The following is a 25,360-nucleotide window of genomic DNA, read 5'->3' on the forward strand; positions in this document are numbered from 1 at the left end:
GTGTGCATACTCAGACTACTTTAACTTGAATTCATTTTTAAAATTAGTTTATTTATTTGAAAGGCAGAGTTACAGACAGACAGAGGGACCAGCAGAAAGAGAGATGTGCTGTCTGCTGGTTCACTCCCCAAACGGCTGCAACAGCCAGAGCTGAGCCAGGCCAAAGCCGGGAGCCAGGAGTGCCATCTGCGTCCCCCACGTGGGTGCAGGGGCCCAAGGACTTGTCCCATCCTCTGCTGCTTTCCCAGGCGCATTAGCAGGAAGCTGGATCAGAAGCAGAGCAGCCAGGACTTGAACTGACACCCATAGGGGAGGCCAGCACCACGGACGCCAGCTTTTCCTTCTGCGCCACAGTGCTAGCCCCAACTTCAGTTTCTAATTTCAGTTTCATTTACTTATGTGACAGAGTTTTTACATCTTGATGAAGTCAAATAGCTACACTGACCAGAATCCCAACTTCAAAACTGATTGTGGTGGCCAGTGCTGTGGCATAGCAGATTAAGCCTCCTGCAGTGCCGGCATCCTATATGGGTGCTGGTTCGAGTCCTGGTTGCTCCACTTCTGATCCAGCTCCCTGTTAATGCGCCTGGGAAAGCAACAGAGGATGGCCCAGGTTCCTGGCTTCGCCTGGCCCAGCCCCTCTTTCTCTCTCTCTCTCCTTTCAAATCAATAAATAAATCTAAAGGAAAAGCACTGTCTCGGTATCACATAGGTTGAGCCTTTCCTTGGGGCGTTAGTTAAGACTTCCAGAACTTTGTGAGACATGGAACTTCGCCATCACATTGCTGCCAGGTCACAGTGTTCTGTTCCTGAGTCCGTAGTTCCCATCTCCGCACGACTGACAGGGGTCCCCACAGCTCGGGGCTGGGCAGCTGCCCTCTGCGATCCGCAGTGCGGCCGTTAGCATTGACCCACCAGCCACGCTGCGGCCTGGCTCTGTGACAGTCAACACAGCATCCTTGAGGGTGTCAGTGCTCGGGATCATAGCGGCTACCAACGGAACGTTTCAAAGTCTTCGTAGGAGCAGATTGTTGATTAATCTGAGGTCTGGAGCAGGAGTTCCTTTGACAGCTTCTGCAGAGTTTGGTTTCGTGAAACCGTTTGTTCAGTCGCGGGTGTGGTGGTAACACACACAGCGGTTGCTTTCCCGCTTCGCGGGGGTGACCGTCCAGTCTTGCTTCTCGTAGGGTGGAAATCACTGGTTTTAGACGCTGTGGTGGGTAGTTTGTTGTTTGCTGCCTTTCTGTTTGGGATCCTGAGTGAGATGAGCAGGAACCCCATCGGCATGGGTCGCAGGGGTAGCGGTGGACGAGATGCAGGGCCACAAAGGCAAGCTGGGGCCCCAGCCTTCTCTGAACACCTGGTGCGTGAGCGGCTGGGCCGAGGGGCAGAGCCGCTGGTGGCTCTGTGACAGCTGGAGGCAGACGCAGGGGCTCGGTGCGACGAGGCGTCCCTGGCTGCTAGCCCGTCTGAGTGGCGCTTTCAGTGGTGGCTGGGTCCTAGGCCCAACAAGCCTATTTAGCCCACTGTTCCGGGGGAGGTGCGTGTGAAACTATTGACGAGATGTTTGCTAAGAATACAGCTGCTTTTTCTTGTGTGTAACCCCACGTAGGATAATTTTGGAGCAGTGAGTGTGGCCATTACCGCCAGGCCTGAAGTTACTTCCTTTTGTGCTCAGTCAGCGGGTGTTCACCTTGCACCTGTTGAGTGTTCGGCGTGAAAGCAGAGTGAGGAGCAGCTGGCCCGAGCCCCTCTGGAGCTGGCTGCCCAGCCCAGAGCCGCGTCCACAAAGTGCAATGGAGCAGTCAGATCAGCCAGCCCTCGAGCAGCCACTTGAGGTCAGAGGAGGCGAATTCAGGCTGAAGGAGGTGACGCCCTTTCCCGGACGTGGGCTCCCTGAAGGCTGGGACAGCCTGCTTTGAGCGCAGCGTGACCCGCAGAAGGAACTCAGGGAACACGGGGGCAGGCCGTGGAGTGAGTGAGGCAGGCCGTGGAGCGGGTGTAGGCAGGCCGTGGAGTGAGTGTAGGCAGGCTGTGGAGTGGGTGTAGGCAGGCTGTGGAGTGGGTGTAGGCAGGCCGTGGAGTGAGTGAGGCAGGCTGTGGAGCGGGTGTAGACAGGCTGTGGAGTGGGTGTAGACAGGCTGTGGAATGGGTGTAGGCAGGCCGTGGAGTGGGTGTAGGCAGGCTGTGGAGTGGGTGTAGACAGGCTGTGGAGTGGGTGTAGGCAGGCCGTGGATTGAGTGAGGCAGGCTGTGGAGTGAGTGAGGCAGGCTGTGGAGTGAGTGAGGCAGGCTGTGGAGCGGGTGTAGACAGGCTGTGGAGTGGGTGTAGACAGGCTGTGGAGCGGGTGAGGCAGGCTGTGGAGTGGGTGTAGACAGGCTCTGGAGTGGGTGTAGGCAGGCCATGGAGTGGGTGTAGATAGGCTGTGGAGCGGGTGTAGGCAGGCTGTGGAGTGGGTGTAGGCAGGCTGTGGAGCGGGTGTAGACAGGCTGTGGAGTGGGTGTAGGCAGGCCGTGGAGTGGGTGTAGGCAGGCTGTGGAGTGGGTGTAGGCAGGCTGTGGAGTGGGTGTAGACAGGCTGTGGAGTGAGTGAGGCAGGCTGTGGAGCGGGTGTAGACAGGCCGTGGAGTGGGTGTAGACAGGCCGTGGAATGGGTGTAGGCAGGCCGTGGAGTGGGTGTAGGCAGGCTGTGGAGTGGGTGTAGACAGGCTGTGGAGTGGGTGTAGGCAGGTCATGGATTGAGTGAGGCAGGCTGTGGAGTGAGTGAGGCAGGCTGTGGAGTGAGTGAGGCAGGCTGTGGAGTGAGTGAGGCAGGCTGTGGAGCGGGTGTAGACAGGCTGTGGAGTGGGTGTAGACAGGCTGTGGAATGGGTGTAGGCAGGCCGTGGAGTGGGTGTAGGCAGGCTGTGGAGTGGGTGTAGACAGGCTGTGGAGTGGGTGTAGGCAGGCTGTGGAGTGGGTGTAGGCAGGCTGTGGAGTGGGTGTAGACAGGCTGTGGAGTGGGTGTAGGCAGTCCGTGGAGTGAGTGAGGCAGGCTGTGGAGTGGGTGTAGGCAGGCTGTGGAGCGGGTGTAGGCAGGCCGTGGAGCGGGTGTAGACAGGCTGTGTAGCGGGTGTAGGCAGGCTGTGGAGCGGGTGTAGACAGGCTGTGGAGTGGGTGTAGGCAGGCCGTGGAGTGAGTGAGGCAGGCCGTGGAGCGGGTGTAGACAGGCTGTGGAGCGGGTGTAGGCAGGCTGTGGAGCGGGTGTAGGCAGGCTGTGGAGCTGGTGTAGTTACTCTATGCAGATGCCTGGGGTACTCTGGAATGCTCACCAGGGTGCCTGGCCTGTCATAGAGTAGGACAGGCTCAAGGGGCAGTGAGCCCAGGCCAGGGCGAGTCTGGGTGAGTGGAATGGGGTGGCCCTACAGTGGGAAAGACTAGGCTGGAAGAACCGAAAGGCAGAGCTGTGACCAGAGGTCAAGGTGGGGTGAGATGAGACCCTGAGACCTCTGGAGCCTGCCCTGCAGGACCCCGCAGAAGGAGTTGGCTTTGTGAGAGCCCTGGAGGAGGGGAGACCCGGGCGATTTGCCATTTATTCAGAGGTGGTCCTGGCAGCAGCGTGGGGCCTGGACCAGCACCGGGGGCAGGACCGAGAGAAGCAGGTGGGGCCAAGGCTCTGGGGGCGGAACTCCGGGTAATTGGGTAGATGTGGGGAGGCCTCAGGTCTGACTGCCAGGGTCAAGGCTAAGCGTGTGGCACAGGTCTGGGCCTCATCACAGCCCACAGGAGAGTGGGCTCAGTTTGGGACTTGCTGATTTTGAAGGTCTTGTGCATCTCCAGATGGGACAAACTCCTAAGTTAGCATTTCATTCACGAAAATATGGAAAAATCCTGAGTGACGTTGGAAACATTATCCACAATGACAGTGTTTGGCATTGGTAATTGAAATCGGTATCACACGGGTTACAGCCCACTTCAGCAAGTTCTTTGGAACAATTGGATCATTCTGGAAAATCTAGGAAACCAGAAATTGCCAACCCTCATCCTCAGACGAGCCTGTGAGGTCATGGGAGACAGACGCTTGGCTGAGCCCTGCCCCGGGCCGTGGGGTCCCCAAACTCAAGGACTTCCTACCTCCTGTCACCGGCTGTGAGCACAGCGCGACCCGCAGAGGGGACTTGTTAAACACGAGGCGGGCTGTGGCCCGAGTGCTGGAAATGCTTAAACGGCAGGGAAGCCACTTTGGATGAGATTGTCACGTATTAGCCTTTCAAAATGTAAGATGTAGATAGGGGTATGGAAACTTTTTTCCAAGTTAAAAGTAAAAACACTTAGAGGAAAGAATTACCAAGTGGTTGGGTGATTAGAGTAATCCGATTTCTCCAGTCACCTCCCAGAGCTTGGGCAGGGAGGCCTGAAGTCTGGAGGCACTGAAGCCGGCCACGGAAGCAGCACTCAGGGGGACTAAGCACACAGCACCATTGCGTGTCCATGTGTCACCAACACCTGACAGGTGCCTACGGATCAACACTGTTTTCCCAGTGTTCCTAGAAGCAGGCCACGTAAGAGTTCTAGTCCTTCTGACCGCACGTGGACTGTGGTTCCTGGTGCTTTACAGTTTGCCTTCTAGTCGGCCTGCCCTGGACTCAGTCACCCGCCCCTTTAACGCAGAGCTGGAGCTGCTCTTGAAGAGGCGACTTCATGAATCTCCTGAGAACTGAAGAGGAATATGGCCGTGTGAAGCACGGTCTTCTAATCTTTTGTTTTTTTTAGGATTTATTTATTTGAAAGGCAGAGATACAGAGAGAGAGAGAGAGTCTTCCATCTTCTGGTTCACTCCTCAAATGGCCGCAACAGCCAGGGCCGGGCGGGGCTGCAGCTGGAAGCCAGGCGCTCCTCCGGGTCCCCACGCGGGTGCGGGGGCCCAAGGACCCGGGCCATCCTCTGCTGCGCTCCCAGGCCGTCAGCGAGGAGCAGCCGGGGCTGGAACAGCACCCTGTGGGATGCAGGCACGCAGGCAGAGGCTTAGCCTGCCATGCCAGAGCGCCAGCCCCCATTTTCTTTTTTTTCTAACCACGTCTGGAAGATCCTAGGGCACCTGACAGTAGGCATTTGGATAAAGGCTAATCCTATCCCAACAGAGAACCCAGATTCTTTGTTATGTTGTATAAGCTCTTTTTTATTATTTTAAAAAGATATATTTTATTTATTTGAAAGAGTGAGAGAGAGAGAGGGAGAGACAGAGAGAGAGATCTTCTATCTGCTGGTTTGCTCCCCAGGTGGCCACAGCGGCTACAGCTGGGCCATTGTGAGACCCAGTGGAACAATGAGGACTTGAACCGACTCCCATAGGGGATGGGGGCATTGCAGGCGGCGGCTTAGCCTGTTACCACCACACCGGCCCACAGGTGAGCTTTCAGTGAGTGAGCCATCCTGGGCTCTGTGGTGCAGCAGGTTAAGCCACCACTTGGGATGCCTGCATCCCATATCAGAATGCTGCTTCAAGTCCCGGCTGCTCCACTTCTCATCCAGGCCCCTGCTAATGTGCCCGGGAAAGCAGTAGAAGATGGCCCAAGTCCTTGGGCCCCTGTGCCCAGTGGGAAACCTCGAAGAAGCTCCTGGCTCTTGGCTTTGGATCGGCCCAGCCCCAGCAGTTGTAGCTATTTGGGGAGTGAACCAGCAGATGGAAAACATTTCTGTCTGCCTCTCCCTCTCCCTCTCTCTCTAACTCTGCCTTTCAAAATAAATTAATAAATAAATGTTAAAAAAAAAAAAACACGCTGGCTCGGACCTGCCCTCTGCCCCGTCTGCTGGAGTCTGAAGCTTGGTGCTTCCTCTCCTGGCTGCACCCCTCCAGGGGAGGGAAGGGGCTGGCAGGGTGGCAGCCCCTCCCTGGGGCTGGGCTTCTGCCAGGAAGTCTGGCTCCCCAGGGGTGGGCCACTTCCTTAGGGCTCCGTAGACCCAGCCTGGAAGCCTGGCGTGGCCTTTCTGTGCACTCCTGCCCTGGGCGCTGAGTTCAGGACCACTGGGTGAAGGCGTGGGGTGGGGTCAGGATCAGGGCGACCAGCTCAGATCTGGAGAGAGTAAGGTGTGCGCCTAAAGAGGAAAACTGAACACTAAGCCTTAGCCCAGGAGGAAGAGGAGGAAGAGGCCTTGCACTGAGGCCGGGAAGGAGGAGTTGGAAGGAAGTAGAGATGGCGGCATTGCACTGGGCTTCTCAGCCATCATCACCCACGGGACGTTTGTGAAGTAGAAGCAGGACTCGCCAGAGAAGTGAAGCAAGAAGCAACACGCAGGCCTTAGGGTCGGATCATGCACTCCTGGAATCGTTCCGTTAGCCTGTCTGGATGCTCGCTCTCCGTTGCTTGTACCTAAGCCGTCAGGAACTGTGACGCACAGTTAGCTGCACGCCAGCCCCACCCCGGGCGTGTGTGCAGCATCGCTGCCCTTGTCTCTACGTGACCGTGCCAAGGGGAGTGCGGCAGCCAGCAGTGTCGTGTGAAGACAGGGTCGGGAGGGCTGGGTGTCCGGGCACAGCGTCGGAGTCCTGGCTCCGCTTCTGATGTGATGCAGCTTCCGGCCAGTGAGCACCCTTGGGTCCCTGCCACCCATGTGGGAGACCTGGATGGATTTCCTGGCTTCAGCCTGGCCCAGCCCGGGCTCTTGGGATCATCTGGGGAGTGAACCAACAGATGGCAAATCTCTGGCCCTGTCTGCCTTTCTGAGACGGGACGCATACCACAGCCAGGTTGGGGGGGGGGAGTGAGGAAGAAGAGTGCCCCGGGGAGCGAGGCCCGAGGAGTCTCCGCTCCTCCTTCCTGTCCCCCAGGTGAAGGTTTCGGCAAAGGTGAGCAAGCAGAGCTACAGGTGCTGCTCCACATGGAAGTCTCTCCAGGCGGAGGGAAACCTGTGTAGGCTTTTTTTTTTTTTAAGATTTATTTATTTACTTGACGGGCAGAGTTACAGAGAGGCAGAGGCGGGTGGAGGGTGTCTTCTATCTGCTGGTTCACTTCCCAGATGGTCACAATGGCCGGAGCTGTGCTGATCCGAAACCATGAACCAGGAGGTTCTTCGGGTGCAGTGGTCCAAGGACTTGGGCCATCTTCTCCTGCTTTCCCAGGCCTTAGCAGAGAGCTGGATCGGAAGTGGAGTAGCCAGGACTCGAACCAGCGCCCATATGGGATGCCAGCCCTACAGGCAGCAGCTTTACCCGCTGCGCCACAGCTCCAGCCCCCACTGTGTAGGTTTAAGGGAAGATGCTGGTGCAGAGGGAAGCACTCAGTGTGCACCTGCCCCCTAGAGGCCGAGGGCGGGCCAGTGAGCTCCGCCCAGCTCAGGGCGCCTCTCGCTCCCACAGTCTCCCTGCAGTCCCCCACTGGACGTCTGTCTGTCCGTCTGTCCCTGCTTCATAAGCGCGTCACACTGCAGCCCCGGGACCCTTTCTGGCGACTCTGCCGCTGACCGAGGCCTGTCCTCAGGTGTCCACGGTCGCTCAGCGAGGCCGTCTGTGACGTGTGCCCCAACCGGAATCGGGTCCCTGATGGCTTCCCTTGCAGCGACGCGGGCCGTCCCTGACTGCGTGCGTCTGGGCTCCGGCTGGGTGAATGTCTCCGGGAACATGAGCCCCACGAGGCAGGGACGGCGCCTGCTTTGCTCACTCCTGATTTATTGGACTTGAGCGTTGAGGGCCTCCAGACAGTGACTGTTCGAGTGAGACCGCTGCTTCTCAGCTGCGAGGCGTTGATTACTAGCACCAAGACAGCGGCTGGAACAGCAGGCACGGTTGAGGGCTTGTTGGTGCCGAGGACTCTGATGCAGACACGTTACAGGGTTTTCTTCTCTGTTCTTGGGCCAGTCCTTTAATTACCATTGTACAAGTCAGAACACCAACACCGAGTTCCAGCGCCTTAGGCAGCTCACCCGAGGTGAAGGGCTTGTGGATAAGGATCTGGGACCCACCTCCAGGCTTTGTTTTTGTTTTTCACCCGGTGATGGAAGACTCTGTAGGAATTAATTTAAACTTTGTAACCATTTCTGTAGTTTCTATAGTTATTGTATAACCTCACTTAAAAGCTCAGGAAACCTTTTTTAAAGATATATATCTTATTTATTTGAACGGCAGAGCTAGAGACGGGGCAGGAGAAATGGATAAGAGAGATCTTCCATCTGCTGGTTCACTTCCCAAATGACCACAGCGGCCAGGGCTGGGCCGGGCCTAAGCCAGGAGCTTCTTCAGGTCTCCCATGTGGGTGCAGAGGCCCAGGGACTTGGGCCCGCCTTTGCTGCTTTCCCAGGCGCACGAGCAGGGAGCTGGATCAGAAGTGGAGCATCTGGGACTTGAACTTCCTATATATGGGATGCTGGTGCTACATGCGGTGGCTTAACCTGCGGTGCCATGATGCCGGCCCCTCCAGGTTGGTTTTAAATCCTACGGCCACCAGGAGGGCATCTTCCCCACTTGCCCCCTGCCCCCACCCCCACCCTGGGACTGGAAGGAGATGGAAAGCATGGGTGAAGAACCCAAGTCTGTTGTGTACCGTGTGGTGTGTGCAGAACACTGCTGGGCGTGGATGCACAAGGCACACAGAGCCAGGACTCCTGCGGCTGCAGGGCGCCGTCTACAGCCTCGGTGAGGAGGGCTGAGGGGCCAGGACCATGTCCGTCCAGGCCAGCTTTAGGTGTGAACTGTTCAAAGCGGTGGACGGGGTGTTCACCTGCTTTCCATTTAGGGAGCAACCGGGCACATGTGCAGGGGGATGGAAGTGTCTCTGGTCCCTAACGAGGCAGGGCTGCTCGGCCCCATCCGAGAGTGCTGGTGACTGAGAGGGTGAGGAGAGAGAAGGAAGGTGGGAGGCGAGGTGAGCCTCCGAGGCGGCCGAAGTGGGCACGCTTCCTGATCGGACCTGCCTCGTGACTTCCCCAGTGCTCAGGGAAGTCACACAAAACCCAGAGACTTCTGTGGTCGAAAGTCGCTGAGTGTGCCAGGCCACAGAATGAGGGCCAGCCACGTGGGGGCCACGGTCGGGGCTCCGCTGGCCCCTGGGTTTCATTCTGATGACAGCCACGCAGGTGAGGGGAAGGAGGCGCTGGCCAGGACTCCGGTCCCCACTGCACCTGCTCTCACCGCTGCCCTGTCAGGGCTGGGGAACCTTTTTTCTGCCAAGGGCCGTTTGGAGATGTATAGCGTCCTCTGTCCTCTGTGGGCCACACACAGTTATCAGCTGAGAAACCAGCTTTGCTCAAGTTGGAGACCCGGCCATGGGACTCCCATCCCGACAGCACGGGCTCTGCAACAGCTGCGGAGAATCCCTGCTGCGGCAGAGCGAGAGGGCAGGGAGGCCCCAGCCCCTCACCCTCGGGGGCCGCTGGGCGCCTCACCTCCGGCCCCTCGTCAGCTCCTGGGTTCCTCTTTGCTTACAAAGCAGGGGTTATGCTGCGTGTGTGTGTGTGTGTGTGTGTGTTAAACGTATTCACATACTTTGCTATTTTCTGTATCATAATAGTATAGGCATTCTAGCAAGTAAAAGCCACGTCTCTTATTCATGGATTTTCATACCTTTTTCTAAAAACACCCAGAGTTGATGTTCGTTAATAGAAATTTTTCCAAGAAAGAGAAACACATTGAGGTGTATATCCTCTCGCCCGCCTGCTCTGACTCAAGTTCTTGTTCGTGTCCCCCGTTTGCCCAACCCAGAAAGTCCTACGAGTTTGAAGACCTGCAGTCCTCCTCGGAGAGCAGCAGGGTGGACTGGTACGCGCAGACCAAGTTGGAGCTCACACGCACTTTTTCAGAGGAGAACGTCTATGAGGACATTCTGGGTAAGAGGCCAACACGCCCATGCGTGGTGTGAGCCTGGGAGCAAGGCAGAGAGGAGATGGGCTTCACACACACGTATGCATACACACAGACATGCTTGCGTGCACACACATACACAGGCACACATGCACACAGGCACACTCACATGCATGCACACATTGTACACACACATACATGCACATCAGCACACACATACACACACGTGTACATGCACACATGTATGCACACAGGTACAGGCACACATGCACACAGGCACACATGCACACAGGCATGCTCACATGCACGCACACATTGTGCACACACATGCACATCAGCACACACGTGTGTACATGCACACATGTATGCACATGTATGCATAGGCACACATACACAGGCACACATGCACATAGGCATACTCACATGCATGCACACATTGTACACACACATACACACATGCACATCAGCACACGCGTACACACGTGTACATGCACACATGTATGCACACATGCATGCATATGCACACAGGTACAGGCACACATACACAGGCATACTCACATGTGTGCACACATTGTACATACACATGCATGCATAGCCACGCATGTACAGGCACACGTGCGCATAGGCACACACAGGTACACATGCAGGCATATAGGCACACATGTGGACATAGGCACACATGCATGCACACATTGTACACACACATGCACATCAGCACACACACATGTGTACATGCACACAGGTACAGGCACACGTGCGCATAGGCACACACAGGTACACATGCAGGCATATAGGCACACATGACACAGGCACACATGCAGGCACACATTGTACACACATGCACATCAGTGCACACACGTGTATATGCACACATGTGTGCACACATACATGCATATGCACACATACACAGGCACACACAGGTACACATGCAGGCATATAGGCACACACGTGGACACAGGCACACATGCAGGCGCATGTACACAGGCACCCATGTGTGCTCACATGCACGCATGCACACAGAAGGCATCTGTGTTCAGTGAGTGACAGAGCAGGACAGCAGCGGGGGAGCAGGGCCTCGGAGGCGTGAGAGGGAAGAGGAGTGGGAGTCCCAGACCAGGGTAGACTCCTGGCTCTGCTGCCAGCTAGCCGTGTGACACTGCACTGGGGCCATCGTGCGTGTGACCGTCAGTTCTCCTGCTGCATAGCGAGGGTGGGAGAAAGCAGTGTGCGTCCGCGATGCACTGACCGTCGGTGCTGAGAGGAAGCCTGTGGGAGGAGGGCTCAGCAGCTGCCAGGCTGGGGTCCTGCCAAAGCCGCCGGCCGCCTGGGAGCGGGCATGGGATCTGGACTGGCCGCAGTAGCCAGTGTCTGCCTGACGGTCGGAACCAGAGGAACCCAGCTGGGCAGCGGCGCGTGACCGCTGGCCGCTGCTGCTTACTGCTCCAGCCTGCCTCCCCAGAGGGCTCCATCCCCGCAGGCTTCCACGAGGGAAGGAGAGCTTGGGTGCTGTGAGTCCCAGCAGACACCGCGCTCCCCTCCGGCCAGACCAGCAGAGGTTCCCAGCAGGCCTTGCCCCGGTGGTGCGAGGCCTGGGATGCTGAGCCATTCTGACCTCATCCGTGGTGCCTCTCCAGCAGCCACGGGTGGGGAGACAGTGTCACTCCAGTAAAAGTCAGTCGCTTCCCGAGAGGGAGGGTGCGTGAATGGCAGAGCCCAGGTGGCCCTGTGGGCTTTGTGGTCCTTGGCGGTCCTGCAGGGGAAACCCGCGCAGCGTGCCCAGGTTCCTGACCCTCGGCCTCTGACCGCAGACCCGCCCGTGAAGGAGAACCCGTACGAGGACATCGAGCTGCATGGTCGCTGCCTGGGGAAGAAGTGTGTCCTGACCTTTCCCGGCTCCCCGACGTCTCCCATCCCCGACACGCCCACCAAGGTATGAGCCCCGGGGCAGGGGGTCGTGAGCCCGTGGGTCTCCAGGCCCCCAGGTTTGTGCCTTAGCAGCCCGGCCGGTTGGCTGTCCTTGCCTGGTCCTCCTGGACCCCCCCCTCAACAGAGCTTCCTGACGTGTCCCCCGTCCCGTGGCTCAGGCGCTTCCCAACAGAGCTTCCTGACGTGTCCCCCGTTCCGTGGCTCAGGCGCTTCCCAACAGAGCTTCCTGACGTGTCCCCCGTCCCGTGGCTCAGGCACTTCCCAACAGAGCTTCCTGATGTGTCCCCTGTCCCGTGGCTTAGGCGCTTCCCCAACAGAGCTTCCTGACGTGTCCCCCGTCCCGTGGTTCAGGCGCTTCCCCACACTGGGGACGTGAGAGGTGGCACACGACGAGTGCCCTGATGGGCTGGCGCCATGGTGTAGCAGGTAAGCCTCCACCTGCGGTGCCGGCGTCCCATGTGGGCACTGGTTCGGGTCCCGGCTGCTCCACTTCCGATCCAGCTCCCTGCTACAGCCTGGGAAAGCAGCAGAAGATGGCCCAAGTGCTTGGGCCCCTGCATCCAGTGGGCGACCTGGAAGAAGTTCCTGGCTCCTGGCTTTGGATGGGCCCGGCCCCAGCCATCATGGCCATTTGGAAACAGAACAGCGGATGGAAGACCTCTCTCTTGTGTTTTTCTCTCTGTCACTCTGCCTTTCAAATAATTAAATAAATCATAGAGGAAAACAAAAACAAAACCAGAGTCCTGACCTGGAGCCAGCTCTGAAATAGAAGACAGAAAGGCAGAGTGTGGAACAGTGTTTTTATGGTGGAACAGTGTTTTTATGGTGTGCTGCCATTTGAGGATTCAATAATGGAAGAATATACTAATACATAAACTCGTGTTGGTGAGCATATGAGAGGGCTGGTGTGAGGCTACCCCGGACTGGATAGGTGGGTGCCTGGGTGGAGGAGAGGGCTGGGTGAGCTCCCAGGACTGGATAGGTGGGTGCCTGGGTGGAGGAGGGGGCTGGGTGAGCTCCCAGGACTGGATAGGTGGGTGCCTGGGTGGAGGAGAGGGCTGGGTGAGCTCCCAGGACTGGGTCAGTGGGTGCCTTGGTGGAGGAGAGGGCTGGGTGAGCTCCCAGGACTGGATAGGTGGGTGCCTGGGTGGAGGAGGGGGCTGGGTGAGCTCCCAGGACTGGGTGAGTGGGTGCCTGGGTGGAGGAGGGGGCTGGGTGAGCTCCCAGGACTGGGTGAGTGGGTGCCTGGGTGGAGGAGGGGGCTGGGTGAGCTCCCAGGACTGGGTCAGTGGGTGCCTTGGTGGAGGAGAGGGCTGGGTGAGCTCCCAGGACTGGATAGGTGGGTGCCTGGGTGGAGGAGGGGGCTGGGTGAGCTCCCAGGACTGGGTGAGTGGGTGCCTGGGTGGAGGAGGGGGCTGGGTGAGCTCCCAGGACTGGGTGAGTGGGTGCCTGGGTGGAGGAGAGGGCTGGGTGAGCTCCCAGGACTGGGTCAGTGGTGCCTGGGTGGCGGCGTCTCATGTCTGGCCACCTGGAGGTCAAGGTAAAAGACTGACTCTTTTCTCCGAGTCTCCCTTGGAGCCCTCTGTGCTCTTGGCTGCATAACGAATGTGGTCACCTTGTGGTCGTCCCAGCCCCTTGCTGCAGGACTGTGTTCCTGTTCTCTGGCCCTGAATATCCATAGTTGACCCCTGGGCGCCAGTCACTGCCTGATGTCCCACAGTTCTCACCAGGCAGAGCCCAGCGACTGCCCCCCGACATCATCCACGTGGGGCGGCAGACTTGCTCCAAACAGCTGGGAATAATGTTTCCTGCTGGTGCCTGGTGATCTCAGTTGTAACTTCTGACACTGCGTTGTAGCACAGAGCCGCCATGAGTGAGTGTGCAGCAAAAATAAACACTTCTGTGGACACTGAAATTGGAATTTTAGACAGTTTTCACTTAAGGAATACTTAGTTTTCTTTAAAAAATGTTTATTCATTTTATTTACTTAAAAGGAAGAGCGATAGAGAGAGAGGGATCTTCCATCTGCTGGTTCACTCCCCAGACGCCTTCAACAGCCAGGGCTGGGCTAAGCCCAAGCCAGGAGCTTGGAACTCAGTCTGGGTCTCCCGTGCTTGGAACCATCACCTGCTGCCTCCCCAGGTGGAACCTTGGAGCAGCCGGGACTCAAACCAGCACCCACATGGAATGCTGGCACTGCAGGCAGAGGCTTTACCTGCTACGCCACAGCGCTGACTCCCATAAATAAATTTTAAGGAAAGAAAAAAGAAATGAAAGCACAACTTAAAAGTAAAAAAGAAAAAAAAAAACACAACTGAAACAAAAGTTCAGCTCCATCATGCCTCCTTTTTAAAAAACAATTTATTTATTTATTTGAAAGGCAGAGTTACAGAGGGAGAGAGAGCGAGAGCGAGAGGGAGAGAGATCTTCCATCTGCAGGTTCACCCCCTAGATGACTGCCATGGCCAGGGCTGGGCCAAGCTGAAGTCAGGAGCCAGGAGCTTCTTCTGGGTCTCTCACGTGGGTGGCAGGGGTTGGACTATCTTTCCAAACTTTTCCCAGGCCATTAAAAGGGAGCTGGATCAGAGAAATGGACCAGATAAGACATGAACTGGTGCCCACATGGGATGCTGGCATGGCAGGTGGCGGCTTCACCCACTACGCCACAGCGCCAGCCTGCCATCTGCCATCATGCCTCCTTTAGGGAGCTTCCTAGACTGTCCTGGCTCCTAGGACGTCCCCTCGGATGCCCTGTGACACTCAGTGGGCCAAATCGTTCATCTCGCACCAAATTGAATGCTGCATGTGGTATCTCTTACATTGATTTTTGTGAATTGTTAGGTCATTCAATAAATATTTGTTTATTAACTTGAGAGGCAGAGTTACAGACAGAGAGAGGGGAGACAGAAAGAGGGGTCCTCGATCCTCTGGTTCACTCCCCAGATGGCCACAACAGCTGGAGCTGTGCTGATCCGAAGCCAGGAGCCAGGAGCTTCTTCCAGGTCTCCCATGTGGGTGCAGGGGCCCAGGGACTTGTGCCATCTTCCATTGCTTTCCCAGGCCATAGCAGAGAGCTGGATTGGAAGAGGAGCTGCCAGGACTAGAACCGGCGCCCATATGGGATGCCGATGCTGCAGACGAAGGCTTAGCCCACTACACCACAGCGCCAACCCCATGTAATAAACCTTTTTTTTTTTTAATGGATTTTTTTTTTTTTGACAGGCAGAGTGGATAGTGAGAGAGAGAGACAGAGAGAAAGGTCTTCTTTTTGCCATTGGTTCACCCTCCAATGGCCGCCACGGCTGGCGCACTGCGGCCGGCGCATCACGCTGATCCGAAGGCAGGAGCCAGGTGCTTCTCCTAGTCTCCCATGCGGGTGCAGGACCCAAGGACCTGGGCCATCCTCCACTGCACTCCCTGGCCACAGCAGAGAGCTGGCCTGGAAGAGGAGCAACCGGGACAGAATCCGGCGCCCCGACTAGGACTAGAATCCTGTGTGCCGGCGCCGCAAGGCGGTGGATTAGCCTAGTGAGCCGCGGCGCTGGCCTGTAATAAATCTTAAAATTGCCTCCCTAACTGGTGTACAAGTTCCTCAAGGTCAGAAAATGTATATTCTGGGGCAGCCATTTGGCCTAGCAGCTACACCAGTTGTTATGCCCGGGTCCCATATTAGGGTGCCTGTGTTTGAAACTTGGCTCTGGCTTCCTGCCAGTGTAGACCCTGGGAGGCGGCAGTGATGGCTCGACTAGTGGGGTCCCTGCCACCCACATGGACGAGTTCCCAGCTCCTGCCTCCAGCCCCAGCCCAGGCTCAGCCATGGCAGGCATTTGGGCATCCAGCCGGCAGGGGAGAGCTCCGTCTCTCCGCTCTGTGCATCTGTCTCTGTTTCTCTCTGCCTCTCTGCCTCTCAAATAAATAAACTTTTTAAGGCAAAAAAGGAGAGTATGCATGCTGTTTCTTTGTGGCTCCTGTGAGGCCTAACAGTACTAGTTCCGCAGTATTCAGTTGTTGGAGAAATCAAGCACAGGAAGGCCGAATCCAATGTGCAGATGTCAGCGTTGGGCCCATCGCAAGGATCTGCTGGTAGCCTTAGAAAATCTGTCCATGCTCCACGGGTCAGCGTTTGCTGCAGGGCGGGGCTGTGTCCACAGTGGTCAGGCCTTGTGGGCTCCGTGGTCGTAACGGGAGCCCCCACCACCCGTCTTCCTGCGGAGTTGCAGGTGTAGCCCACCACGGAGGGTGGCTGCAGGACTGGCTCAGAGCGACCCGCTTCGCTCCGCACGTGGAGACGAGCGTCCCCGTGAGCACGCGTGACGGCTGGTCACAGCAGCTCCTCCGTGCCTGGGGACGGGCACGCGCACGCCCTCAGCATTAGGAAGTCCTCCCTTTCCCGCGGTGGGTAAGCCTGCCTCAGAAGAGAAGGGCTGGGGCTGGCATGTGGCACAGCAGGCCGCTCCGCTTCCTGTCCAGCTCCCTGCTAACCTGCTGGGAAAGCAGCGGAAGACGCCCCAAGTGTCTGGGGCCCTGCAGCCGTGGGGGAGACCCAGGAGAAGATCTGAGCTGGCTTCGGCCTGGCCCAGTCGCAGCCTTTCGGCCATCTGGGGAGTGAACCAGCAGATGGAAGGTCTCTCTTTCTCTCTGTCTCTCCCTCTCTGTTACTCTGCCTCTCAAAATAAATAAATAAATCTAAGAAAGAAAGAAAGAGGAAATGAAGGGCTGCTGCCACATCCGTCGCCCGCTTCCTGCCCCACTGGCTTCCTCCTCCATGCAGGGGACAAGGGTGACACGTGACCTGTGCCCAGAGCGGCTCTGCCCGAGCAGGTGCTCCCTCCTAAAGCCAGTCCTGTGGACTAAGGAGAGCCGAGGGCCTGGGCCCCCGAAGCGGCCAAAGCTGACAGGGGATGCTGTCCACGGGAACTTGCCGTCTAGATACCGCTGTGCTGAAGAGCGAGAACCAGTGTCCAGTGTGCTGGCAGGCTCTCCGGGCCTTTGCACTCTGGATGTCCACACTCGTTACCTGCTCTCCCACATCCGGGTGTCTGGTTTGTGGCCCCGTTCTGGGGAATGGCTGCACACTTCACCACTTCCTCCAGTTAGCTCATCACATAGTCAGTAAGCAAGTGCCACATCTGGGCTGCATCTGGGACCAGCAGATGCGGGGGCTGGGAGCACACGCTCCCCTTCCTGCTACGTGTCAGCCGCCAGCCCCATTCCAGCGCAGCACAGGGGACGTGGGGGGCGTGAGGGACTCTTTGTCATGTGTGGGGAAGCGTGTCGCTCACGAGCGTTCCCTGGTTACCTGTGTGCCCCCCCCCACTGCCATCACACACCAGCGAGTCCTGAGCCGCAGGTGCTGTGGCCGGGCCTGGGGGAGGCTGTGGGCTCTGGAGCCGGGTTGCGCCCCTGCCACCTGCTCCTCCTGACTTGGAGCGGATGACCTCATCTGCAAGCGCAGCTTCTGCACTGATACATGCAAATGACAAGGCAGGCCACGCCCCCTGGGGGGTCTTTGGGGGATTAATTGAATTAATGCTGTAGACCGCTCAGCCTGGTGCCTGCGACATAGTAAGTTACATTTATGCATGCTTGCTAGAAACATGCCAGGGTGAAAAGAAAGCAAAACTCATCCATATGTGGGAGGTTTATTTTTATGCACAACTGCATTTTTTAAAAGATTTCTTTATTTATTTGAAAGGCAGACTTACAGAGAAAGAGGGAGAGACAGAGAGATCTTCTATGCACTGGTTCACTCCCCAAATGTCAGCAATGGCCAGGGCTGGGCCAGGCTGTACCTAGGAGCCAGGAGCTTCATCTGGGCCTCCCACATGGGTGGCAGGGCTGGTTTTTTGTCTTTTGAAAAAGATATATTTATTTATTTGAGAGGCAGAGTTACAGAGAGGCAGAGGCAGAGAGAGAAAGAGAGAGGTCCTCCATCTGCTGGTTCACTCCCCAGATGTCTGCAACAGCCAGAGCTGCACTGATCTGAAGCCAGAATCCAGGAGCTTCTTCCAGGTCTCCCATGGGGTGCAGGGCCCAAACACTTGGGCCATCCTCCACTGCCTTCCCAGACCACAGCAGAGAGCTGGGTCTGCAGAGGAGCAGCTGGCACTCAAACTGGCTCCCATATGGGATGCCAGCACCACAGGTGGCAGCTTTACCCGTTATGCAACAGTGCTGGCCCCATGTATTTTTATTTTATTTTATTTATTTATTTATTTATTTATTTATTTATTTATTTATTTTTTTGACAGGCAGAGTGGACAGTGAGAGAGAGAGACAGAGAGAAAGGTCTTCCTTTTGCCATTGGTTCACCCTCCAATGGCCGCCGTGGCCGGCGCACTGCAGCCGGCGCACCGCGCTGATCCGATGGCAGGAGCCAGGAGCCAGGTGCTTTTCCTGGTCTCCCATGCGGGTGCAGGGCCCAAGCACCTGGGCCATCCTCCACTGCACTCCCTGGCCACAGCAGAGAGCTGGACTGGAAGAGGGGCAACCGGGACAGAATCCGGCGCCCCAACCGGGACTAGAACCCGGTGTGCCGGCGCCGCTAGGCGGAGGATTAGCCTAGTGAGCCGTGGCGCCGGCTTTATTTATTTATTTTTTTTTGACAGGCAGAATTAGACAGTGAGAGACAGAGAGAAAGGTCTTCTTTTTTTCATTGGTTCACCCCCTAAGTGGCCGCTACGGCTGGCACATTGCGGCTGGCGCGCTGCGCCGATCCAAAGCCGGAGCCAGGCGCTTCCTCCTGGTCTCCCATGTGGGTGCAGGGCCCAAGCACCTGGGCCATCCTCCACTGCCTTCCCGGGCCACAGCAGAGAGCTGGACTGGAAGAGGAGCAACCAGGACAGAATCCGGCGCCCATACTGGGACTAGAACCCGGGGTGCTGGCACTGCAGGCAGAGGATTAGCCTAGTGAGCCGTGGAGCCGGCCAGCCCCATGTATTTTTAAATATTGTGTAGGGGCAGGTTTTGTGCTACTGCTTGGGATGCCTACATCCCATACCCTAGTGCCAGCTTAAATTTCGGCTTTTCCACTTTTTTTTTTTTTTTTTTTTTAGATTTTATTTAGGAGCCGGCGCCGTGCTTCACTTGGTTAATCCTCTGCCTGCGGCGCCGGCATCCCATATGGGTGCTAGTTCAAGTCCCGGCTGTTCCTCTTCCAGGCCAACTCTCTGCTGTGGCCCGGGAAGGCAGTGGAGGATGGCCCAAGTGCTTGGGTCCTGCACCTGCATGGGAGACCAGGAGGAAGCTCCTGGCTCCTGGCTTTGAATCGGCGTAGCTCCGGCTGTGGCAGCCATTTGGGGGGTGAACCAATGGAAGGAAGACCTTTCTGTCTCTCTCTCACTGTCTAACTCTATAAAAAATAAAAAAGATTTTTTTTTAATTTATTTATTTGAGAGGTAGAGTTACAGACAGTGGGAAAGAGAAAGACAGAGAAAGGTCTTCCTTCTGCTGGTTCACTCCCCAAACGGCTTCAACAGCTGGAGCTGCACTGATCTGAAGCCAGGAGCCAGGTGCTTCCTCCTGGTCTCCCATGAGGGTGCAGGGGCCAAAGCTTTTGGGCCATCCTCCACTGCCCTCCCAAGCCACAGCAGAGAGCTGGATCGGAAGAGAAGCAGCCGGGACTTGAACTAGCACCCATATGGGATGCCGGCGCCGCAAGCAGAGGATTAACGTGCTGCACCGTGGCGCTGGCCCCTCGGCTGTTCCACTTCTAATCCAGTTTCCAGCCACTGTGCTTGGAAGGCAGCAAATGATGACCCAAGTACTTGGGCCCCTGCTGTCCACATGGGAGACCAGATGGAATTCCAGGCTCCTGGCTTTGATCTGGCCCTACCCCAGCCATTGCAACCATTTAGGGTGTGAACCAACAGGTGCAGGGGTTTCTCTCTCTCTCTCTCTTCCCTCCACCCCCACCCCTTCTTGTTCTGCCTTTCAAATAAATCTTTAAGAAAAGAAAGAAGAAAGTCAGCTGCTAAATGTTGCACCCGTGCTGATGGACAGTCCGAGGTCTTCGTGGTTGCGTCGTCCATCTCGTTCCTGGTTTCACTGCACCCACTCCAAGCTGTGAAGGCTCTTCGCTCCTCCTCTCCACCAAGTTACAGACTTGCTCTCCCCCGACAGCCCACTAAGTCTTCACCCCCACGGAAGCTCCCTGGACGCTCGGCGGCAGCCCAGCCCCGTGTCCCCTGGGAGAAGCAGTCCGCCTTCTCCACCGGGTCTCTTCACATTCGTCAGAGAGCTGTGGGCCTTATGTTGGTTCCTTCTGTCTTCCTCCTGCTTAGTTGAATCTCCTTTGAGAAAGGGAAATACCACCCCAGTCTGCATCTCTCACACAAACAGATTCCTGCTTTTTGCCCACAGTGTGATAGGAAGTTCTGGCGAGCACTTGCTTGGACTGTGGTGCAGGTGGCATCGGCCGCGAGAAGGCTTGCCACCATTGCTCCTTGTTTGCTGGTGTGGCTGAGGCACCCATCACGACCAGGCTGCTGGAGGATCGGTCACTCCTGATAGACCCACAGTGAAACACTGGAGCAGGTCACGTCGGGGGCCAATGAGTCTTCATTCCTGGAAATCTTTTTTTTTTTTGACAGGCAGAGTGGACAGTGAGAGAGAGAGACAGAGAGAAAGGTCTTCCTTTTCCATTGGTTCACCCCCCAATGGCCGCTGTGGCCGGTGCACCACGCTGATCCAAAGCCAGGAGCCAGGTGCTTCTCCTGGTCTCCCATGTGGGTGCAGGGCCCAAGCACTTGGGCCATCCTCTACTGCACTCCCGGGCCACAGCAGAGAGCTGGACTGCAAGAGGGGCAACCGGGACAGAATCCGGCGCCCCGACTGGGACTAGAACCTGGTGTGCTGGCGCCACAGGCGGAGGATTAGCCTATTGAGCCGCGGCGCTGGCCTCCTGGAAATCTTTACAAACGCCATTCAGGGGTTTCTGTTCCGTACTGTTTGGAACTGAGCAAGGATGAAGGAGTCGGTGGAATTCCCCGGGTCTACTCTGACGGTTTAAGATATGGTGAAGTTGGCCTTGTGAGTTAGAGAAAGCAAGTCTCGTTCACGAAGCCAAGTAGGGGCAGTGTGCAGAAGAGAAGGATCTGGACCAACGTGCCGTGTGTCAGCCTAGTGATGGGTTAATGAGTAAAGCATGCTCACAATTAACCAGGAGCGTCCCGATGAAGAGGGAAGGTGGGACTAGCTATCTGTTAGCCTCTGAGAGGGGGCAGAGGGGCCGGCGTTGTGGTACGGCAGGGTAAGCCTCCACTTGCAACACCACACCCCATGTCAGAAAACCAGTCCAAGTCCTGGCTGCTCCACTTCTAATCCAGCTTCCTGCCGATGTGCCTGGGAGGCCAGTGAATAACGGTCCAAATAGACCCTTGCCACCCATTTAGAGACCAGCATGAGTTCCTTGTTCTGGTCTCAGCCTGTCCCGGGCCCGGCTGTTGGAGCCATGTGGGGAGCGGACCAGCAACAGATGATCTCCCCTCTGTGTCTCCTCCTTCCATTGCTCTGCCTTTCAAGTTAGTAAACAAATGAAAGAGGATATTCTGTAGGCAAAGAAGTGAATCACAAAGGATAAGGTGAACAGGCTCTCATATTGTTAAAGTTGTGTGAAGGATTCCATATAACAAATACAGGCCAGTGCCGCAGCTCAATAGGTTAATCCTCCACCTAGCGGTGCCGGCACACCGGGTTCTAGTCCCGGTCGGACGCCAGATTCTGTCCTGGTTGCCCCTCTCCCAGGCCAGCTGTGGCCCAGGAGTGCAGTGGAGGATGGCTCAAGTGCTTGGGCCCTGCACCCCATGGGAGACCAGGAGAAGCACCTGGCTCCTGCCATCGGATCAGCGCGGTGCGCCGGTTGCAGCGCGCCAGCCGTGGCGACCATTGGAGGGTGAACCAACGGCAAAGGAAGACCTTTCTCTCTGTCTCTCTCTCTCACTGTCCACTCTGCCTTTTAAAAAAAAATACATACAGTAATACATACATAAGTGCATACAAGCAAACCCCACAGGAAGAGCTCACTGGCAGCAAACTGACAAACAGCTAACATCTCTTCCACATAGAGCTCATGCGAAACAATCAGAAAAACTCCAGGATCCTAGAAGATAAATAGGTAAAGAAGACGCTGTACTAAGGAAGAATGCAGTTAGCACTTCTAAGTGTGAAAAAAATGGAAACGAAATAACTTCTATTAATGCCTGCTCTCGGGCAGTCTGCCAGGTGCCTTGTAATTTACTCTTTTAATTCATTTGTTAAAACTAAAACTACGCCACTGTGTACGTGAGTGTGTCTGTGTGTGTCGTTGGAAAAAAGGAGCCAAAGTGGTTCTTTGATTTCGCTAGTGTTTCTTATTTAGTGAATAGCTAATACATTCACATGGCTGAAATGTAAGGTAAGTAAAGGTGTACAATGAGAAGTCATCTTATCGCCCCACCTATTTCCTCCCTCCAGAGCAGCCACGGTTCATCAGTTTTTTCATCTTTTCTGACCTTCAAGTGAATGACAAACGTTTCTTCAGTGAAGTTTTTTTTTCTCTTCCTAAAATTTTATTTATTATTTATTTGAGATACAAAGAGAGGAAAACAAAGAACTCCAGCCCGACTGTTCACTCCCCAAATGCCCACAGTGGTCAGCACTGGGCCGGGCGAAAGCTGGGAGCCAGAATTCAGTCCAGGTCTCCCACGTGGGTGGCAGGAGCCCAGGTGCTTGAGCCGTTGCTGCCGCCTCCTGGATCTGCATTAGCAGGAAGCTGGAGCCAGGAGTGGCGCCAGGACTCAACAGTAGCGTCTGACCGGGGCGGGGCGTCCCCGCTGGGGCTGAGCTGCTGGGCCAGATGCCTGCCCCGGTCTTTTTCCTTACGAGCAAAGCCGCAAAGCCGTGCTTTTATTTACATATGTGCATGTATTTAAATAGCGCATGTCCACTTCTGTAAACTATTCTTTTGCCTGTTCCCTCTTTTGACTTGTCTTTTTCTCATTAATTTGTAGTATGTATTTGGAAAATAAGTTTGTTTTTATGTTATGAGTTGTAAAATTTTTTAAGATTTATTTTGAAAGTGTCACAGAGAGAGAGAGGGAGAGACAGAGAGATCTTCCATCTGCCGGTTCACTCTCCAGATAGCCGCAGTGGCCGGCACTGGGCCAGGCAGAAGCCATAAGCCAGGAGCCCCATCTGGGTCTCCCAATTGGGTGCAGGGGCCCAAGCACTTGGGTCATCTTCCGCTGCTTTTCCCAGTACACCAGCAGGGAGCTGGGTCAGGAGTGGAGCAGCTTGGACGCAAACTGGCGCCCCTATGGGATGCCGGCACCACAAGTGAGGGCTTAACCCACCGTGTCACAACGCCGGCACCTGTAAACTTTTTTTAAAGTTTTTATTTGCCTTTGACTCTGAAGAGGTTTGTTTCAGGGATAAGACATGAACTTCCTGGTGTAGGAGGTGCTCTGGGGCCGGTTTCAGGGACAGGTGCGCAGGCGACCAGAAAGCCTCGTCTGTGAGGTCAGAGGATTGAGCCAGGCCACGTCCCGTTTGTCTATACAGAGAGACTGGATTCGATTTATATTCTTTAGCACACATACTTCCCATAACTGGATACATGTTACTGAGCTCCTGCAAACCCAGAGGAGCAGCACACACCCCGGGATGGTGAGGAGCTCCCCTCCCATCCTGGCTAGTCCCCTGCGGATCGATTTACTCTTCATTCCTCTCTCTTCATTCCTCTCTCCCCAAACAGCAGTCGTTGTCCAAACCTGCTTTTCTCCGGCAAAATTCCGAGAGGAGGAACTTCAGACTCCTGGACACCAGGAAGCTGAGTCGGGATGGAACTGGGTCCCCGTCCAGAGTGAGCCCCCCCTCCACGCCCAGCAGCCCCGACGACACTCTCTTTAACCCTGGAGACCCACAGAACGGCCGCAAGAAGAGGAAGGTCCCCAAGGTACGCCCACAGCAAACTGCGTTCCGACACGCACTCCCCGTGAGCTGCAGAGGCCGGGCGGAGACGCGGAGCCATCTGCCGTCTGTGTCATCCCGGGCAGGGGCATCTGGGTCCGTGCCCTGAGAATTACTGTGGCCCCGTAGCTGTCCTCTTAGCTCTTGGCCTTAGCCACCCTCCGATCTCAGACAACACTTTCCAGGGCCGTCCTCGGAAGGCCGCGGCCTCCTGCTTCGTAGTCTCAAAAAGCTGGAACTCCATCCACCATCATCTCACCTGGGACCTTGCCCACGCCCGCAGGGGCGGGGACTGGGACCGGGACCGGTGTGCGCTCCGGCCTGCACCTGTCCAAAGTGCTTCTTCTGGCTGGGGTGCAGGGCCTCGTGTGTCTGTCGCTCGCATTTCCTTTTGCTCAGTTTCAGCCCCACAGTGCAGGTCCCTCTTTGACAGTTGTGTGCTGTAGGGAGGCAGAATTTTCCCTCTGCCTCTTCGGGTCTCCTGCTGGGCCCAAGCATTAAATTGGCTTGAGACAGCTTAACAGAGGAGAGATGCATACAAACTTGATTCACGTGTGTGTGGGAGCCCTCACAAGAAGGAGGAAGACCCTCGTCCTGGTCAGTCACCGAAGTGCAGCACCCTGGCGTCAGAGGGCATGCTGAAGGGGAAGGAGGGGTAGGGCTAGGGGTCGAGAAAAGACCTGCAGGCCGAGTGCTTCTGTCCAGGGCTGAGCAGAGCGCGGCCGTGTGGGAGAGAAGCCAGGCAGGCTGAGCTGGTGCAGCAAAGCCGAGCTGCACGGTCTCCCCTGGGCGTTGCTCCCGTCTCTGGTGATAAGAACGGTTCTGTCCTCCCGCACGGGCATCTTTTCCATAAGAATTGCCCTGCCCGCTTTCGGGAAGAGAAGTGGCAATCAGCGCGTCGTCCTTGTGTCTGCTGCTTTCCCGGTACCCGTACTTCAGAGTAACCAGCGAGCCAGAGCGCGGAGCGGGGCGGCGTCTTCGGACTCCGTCAGCACCACCTCCCGCAGGAACTCCCAGAGCAGGGATCTGAATTTCAGGGTCTGCGGAAGGGCTGTGGGGGTCACGAAGCCCGCAGAACGTTGTGTGCGGGAGTTCGGGGGCAGGCTGCTCCGTAGCTAGCGTCAGATGGGGTCGATGACGTGCAGACGTGGTCAGAGCACCACGCCCCATCGTGGTGTTTCTGCCCAGCCCTGCCCAGGACGCAGTGCGGGCCCCGTGTTGGTGATGTGCTGTGTGCTGGCGGGCGGCACCCTTGGCGCACGGCGTGTGTCTGCTGCATCATCATTAGGGCTACTCTGGGGGAGGGGTACGGCGTGGGCGTCCTGAACTCCCGCCCTCCCCTCTGAGTGTTCTTGGGTTAGCATCCCAGCTCCACGTCTGGTTCCAGCTTTCCTGCCAGTGCACACCTGGGTTAGGGTGGCTGATGGCTCTGGCACTCGGCTCCTGCCGCTCACCTGGGAGACCTGGACTGTGTTCTGGCTGCAAGCGGACTCATCTCCATTATTGCACACGGGGGGGAGTGAATCGGCAGATCTCCCTCTTTCTCTCTCTTTCAAGTAAATGCATCGGAAAAAGTGTTACACCCTCCAGTTGCAGAATAGCGAGCAGTGACTTAATGACTACACAGCCTCACTTTGGTCTTAGAAAACTGAGCAGGAACCACACATGACACAGCCGCTCAGGTAGTCCTGAGTGTGCGATCACGGTGACACAGCCGC

At 56.4% G+C, this 25,360-nt stretch overlaps 1 protein-coding gene across 5 annotated transcripts in view; it reads left to right on the plus strand.

The window, feature by feature from the left end:
• DENND2A (DENN domain containing 2A) overlaps positions 1-25,360 on the plus strand; it is a 111,061-nt gene that overhangs the window by 42,395 nt on the left and 43,306 nt on the right. For 3 of the 5 annotated variants that reach the window (XM_070071407.2, XM_070071406.2, XM_089328699.1), the window contains 3 exons: positions 9,672-9,796; positions 11,579-11,700; positions 23,428-23,628. In XM_070071407.2, the coding sequence (XP_069927508.2) occupies positions 9,672-9,796; positions 11,579-11,700; positions 23,428-23,628 (448 nt within the window). The remainder of the gene's footprint in view (positions 1-9,671; positions 9,797-11,578; positions 11,701-23,427; positions 23,629-25,360) is intronic. The other 2 variants (XM_070071408.2, XM_070071409.2) reach the window with 1 other exon arrangement.

This window comes from Oryctolagus cuniculus, chromosome 3, assembly GCF_051225735.1.
Source record: "Oryctolagus cuniculus isolate XC-2025 breed Fujian yellow rabbit chromosome 3, ASM5122573v1, whole genome shotgun sequence".
NCBI classification, from domain to species: Eukaryota; Metazoa; Chordata; class Mammalia; order Lagomorpha; family Leporidae; genus Oryctolagus; species Oryctolagus cuniculus.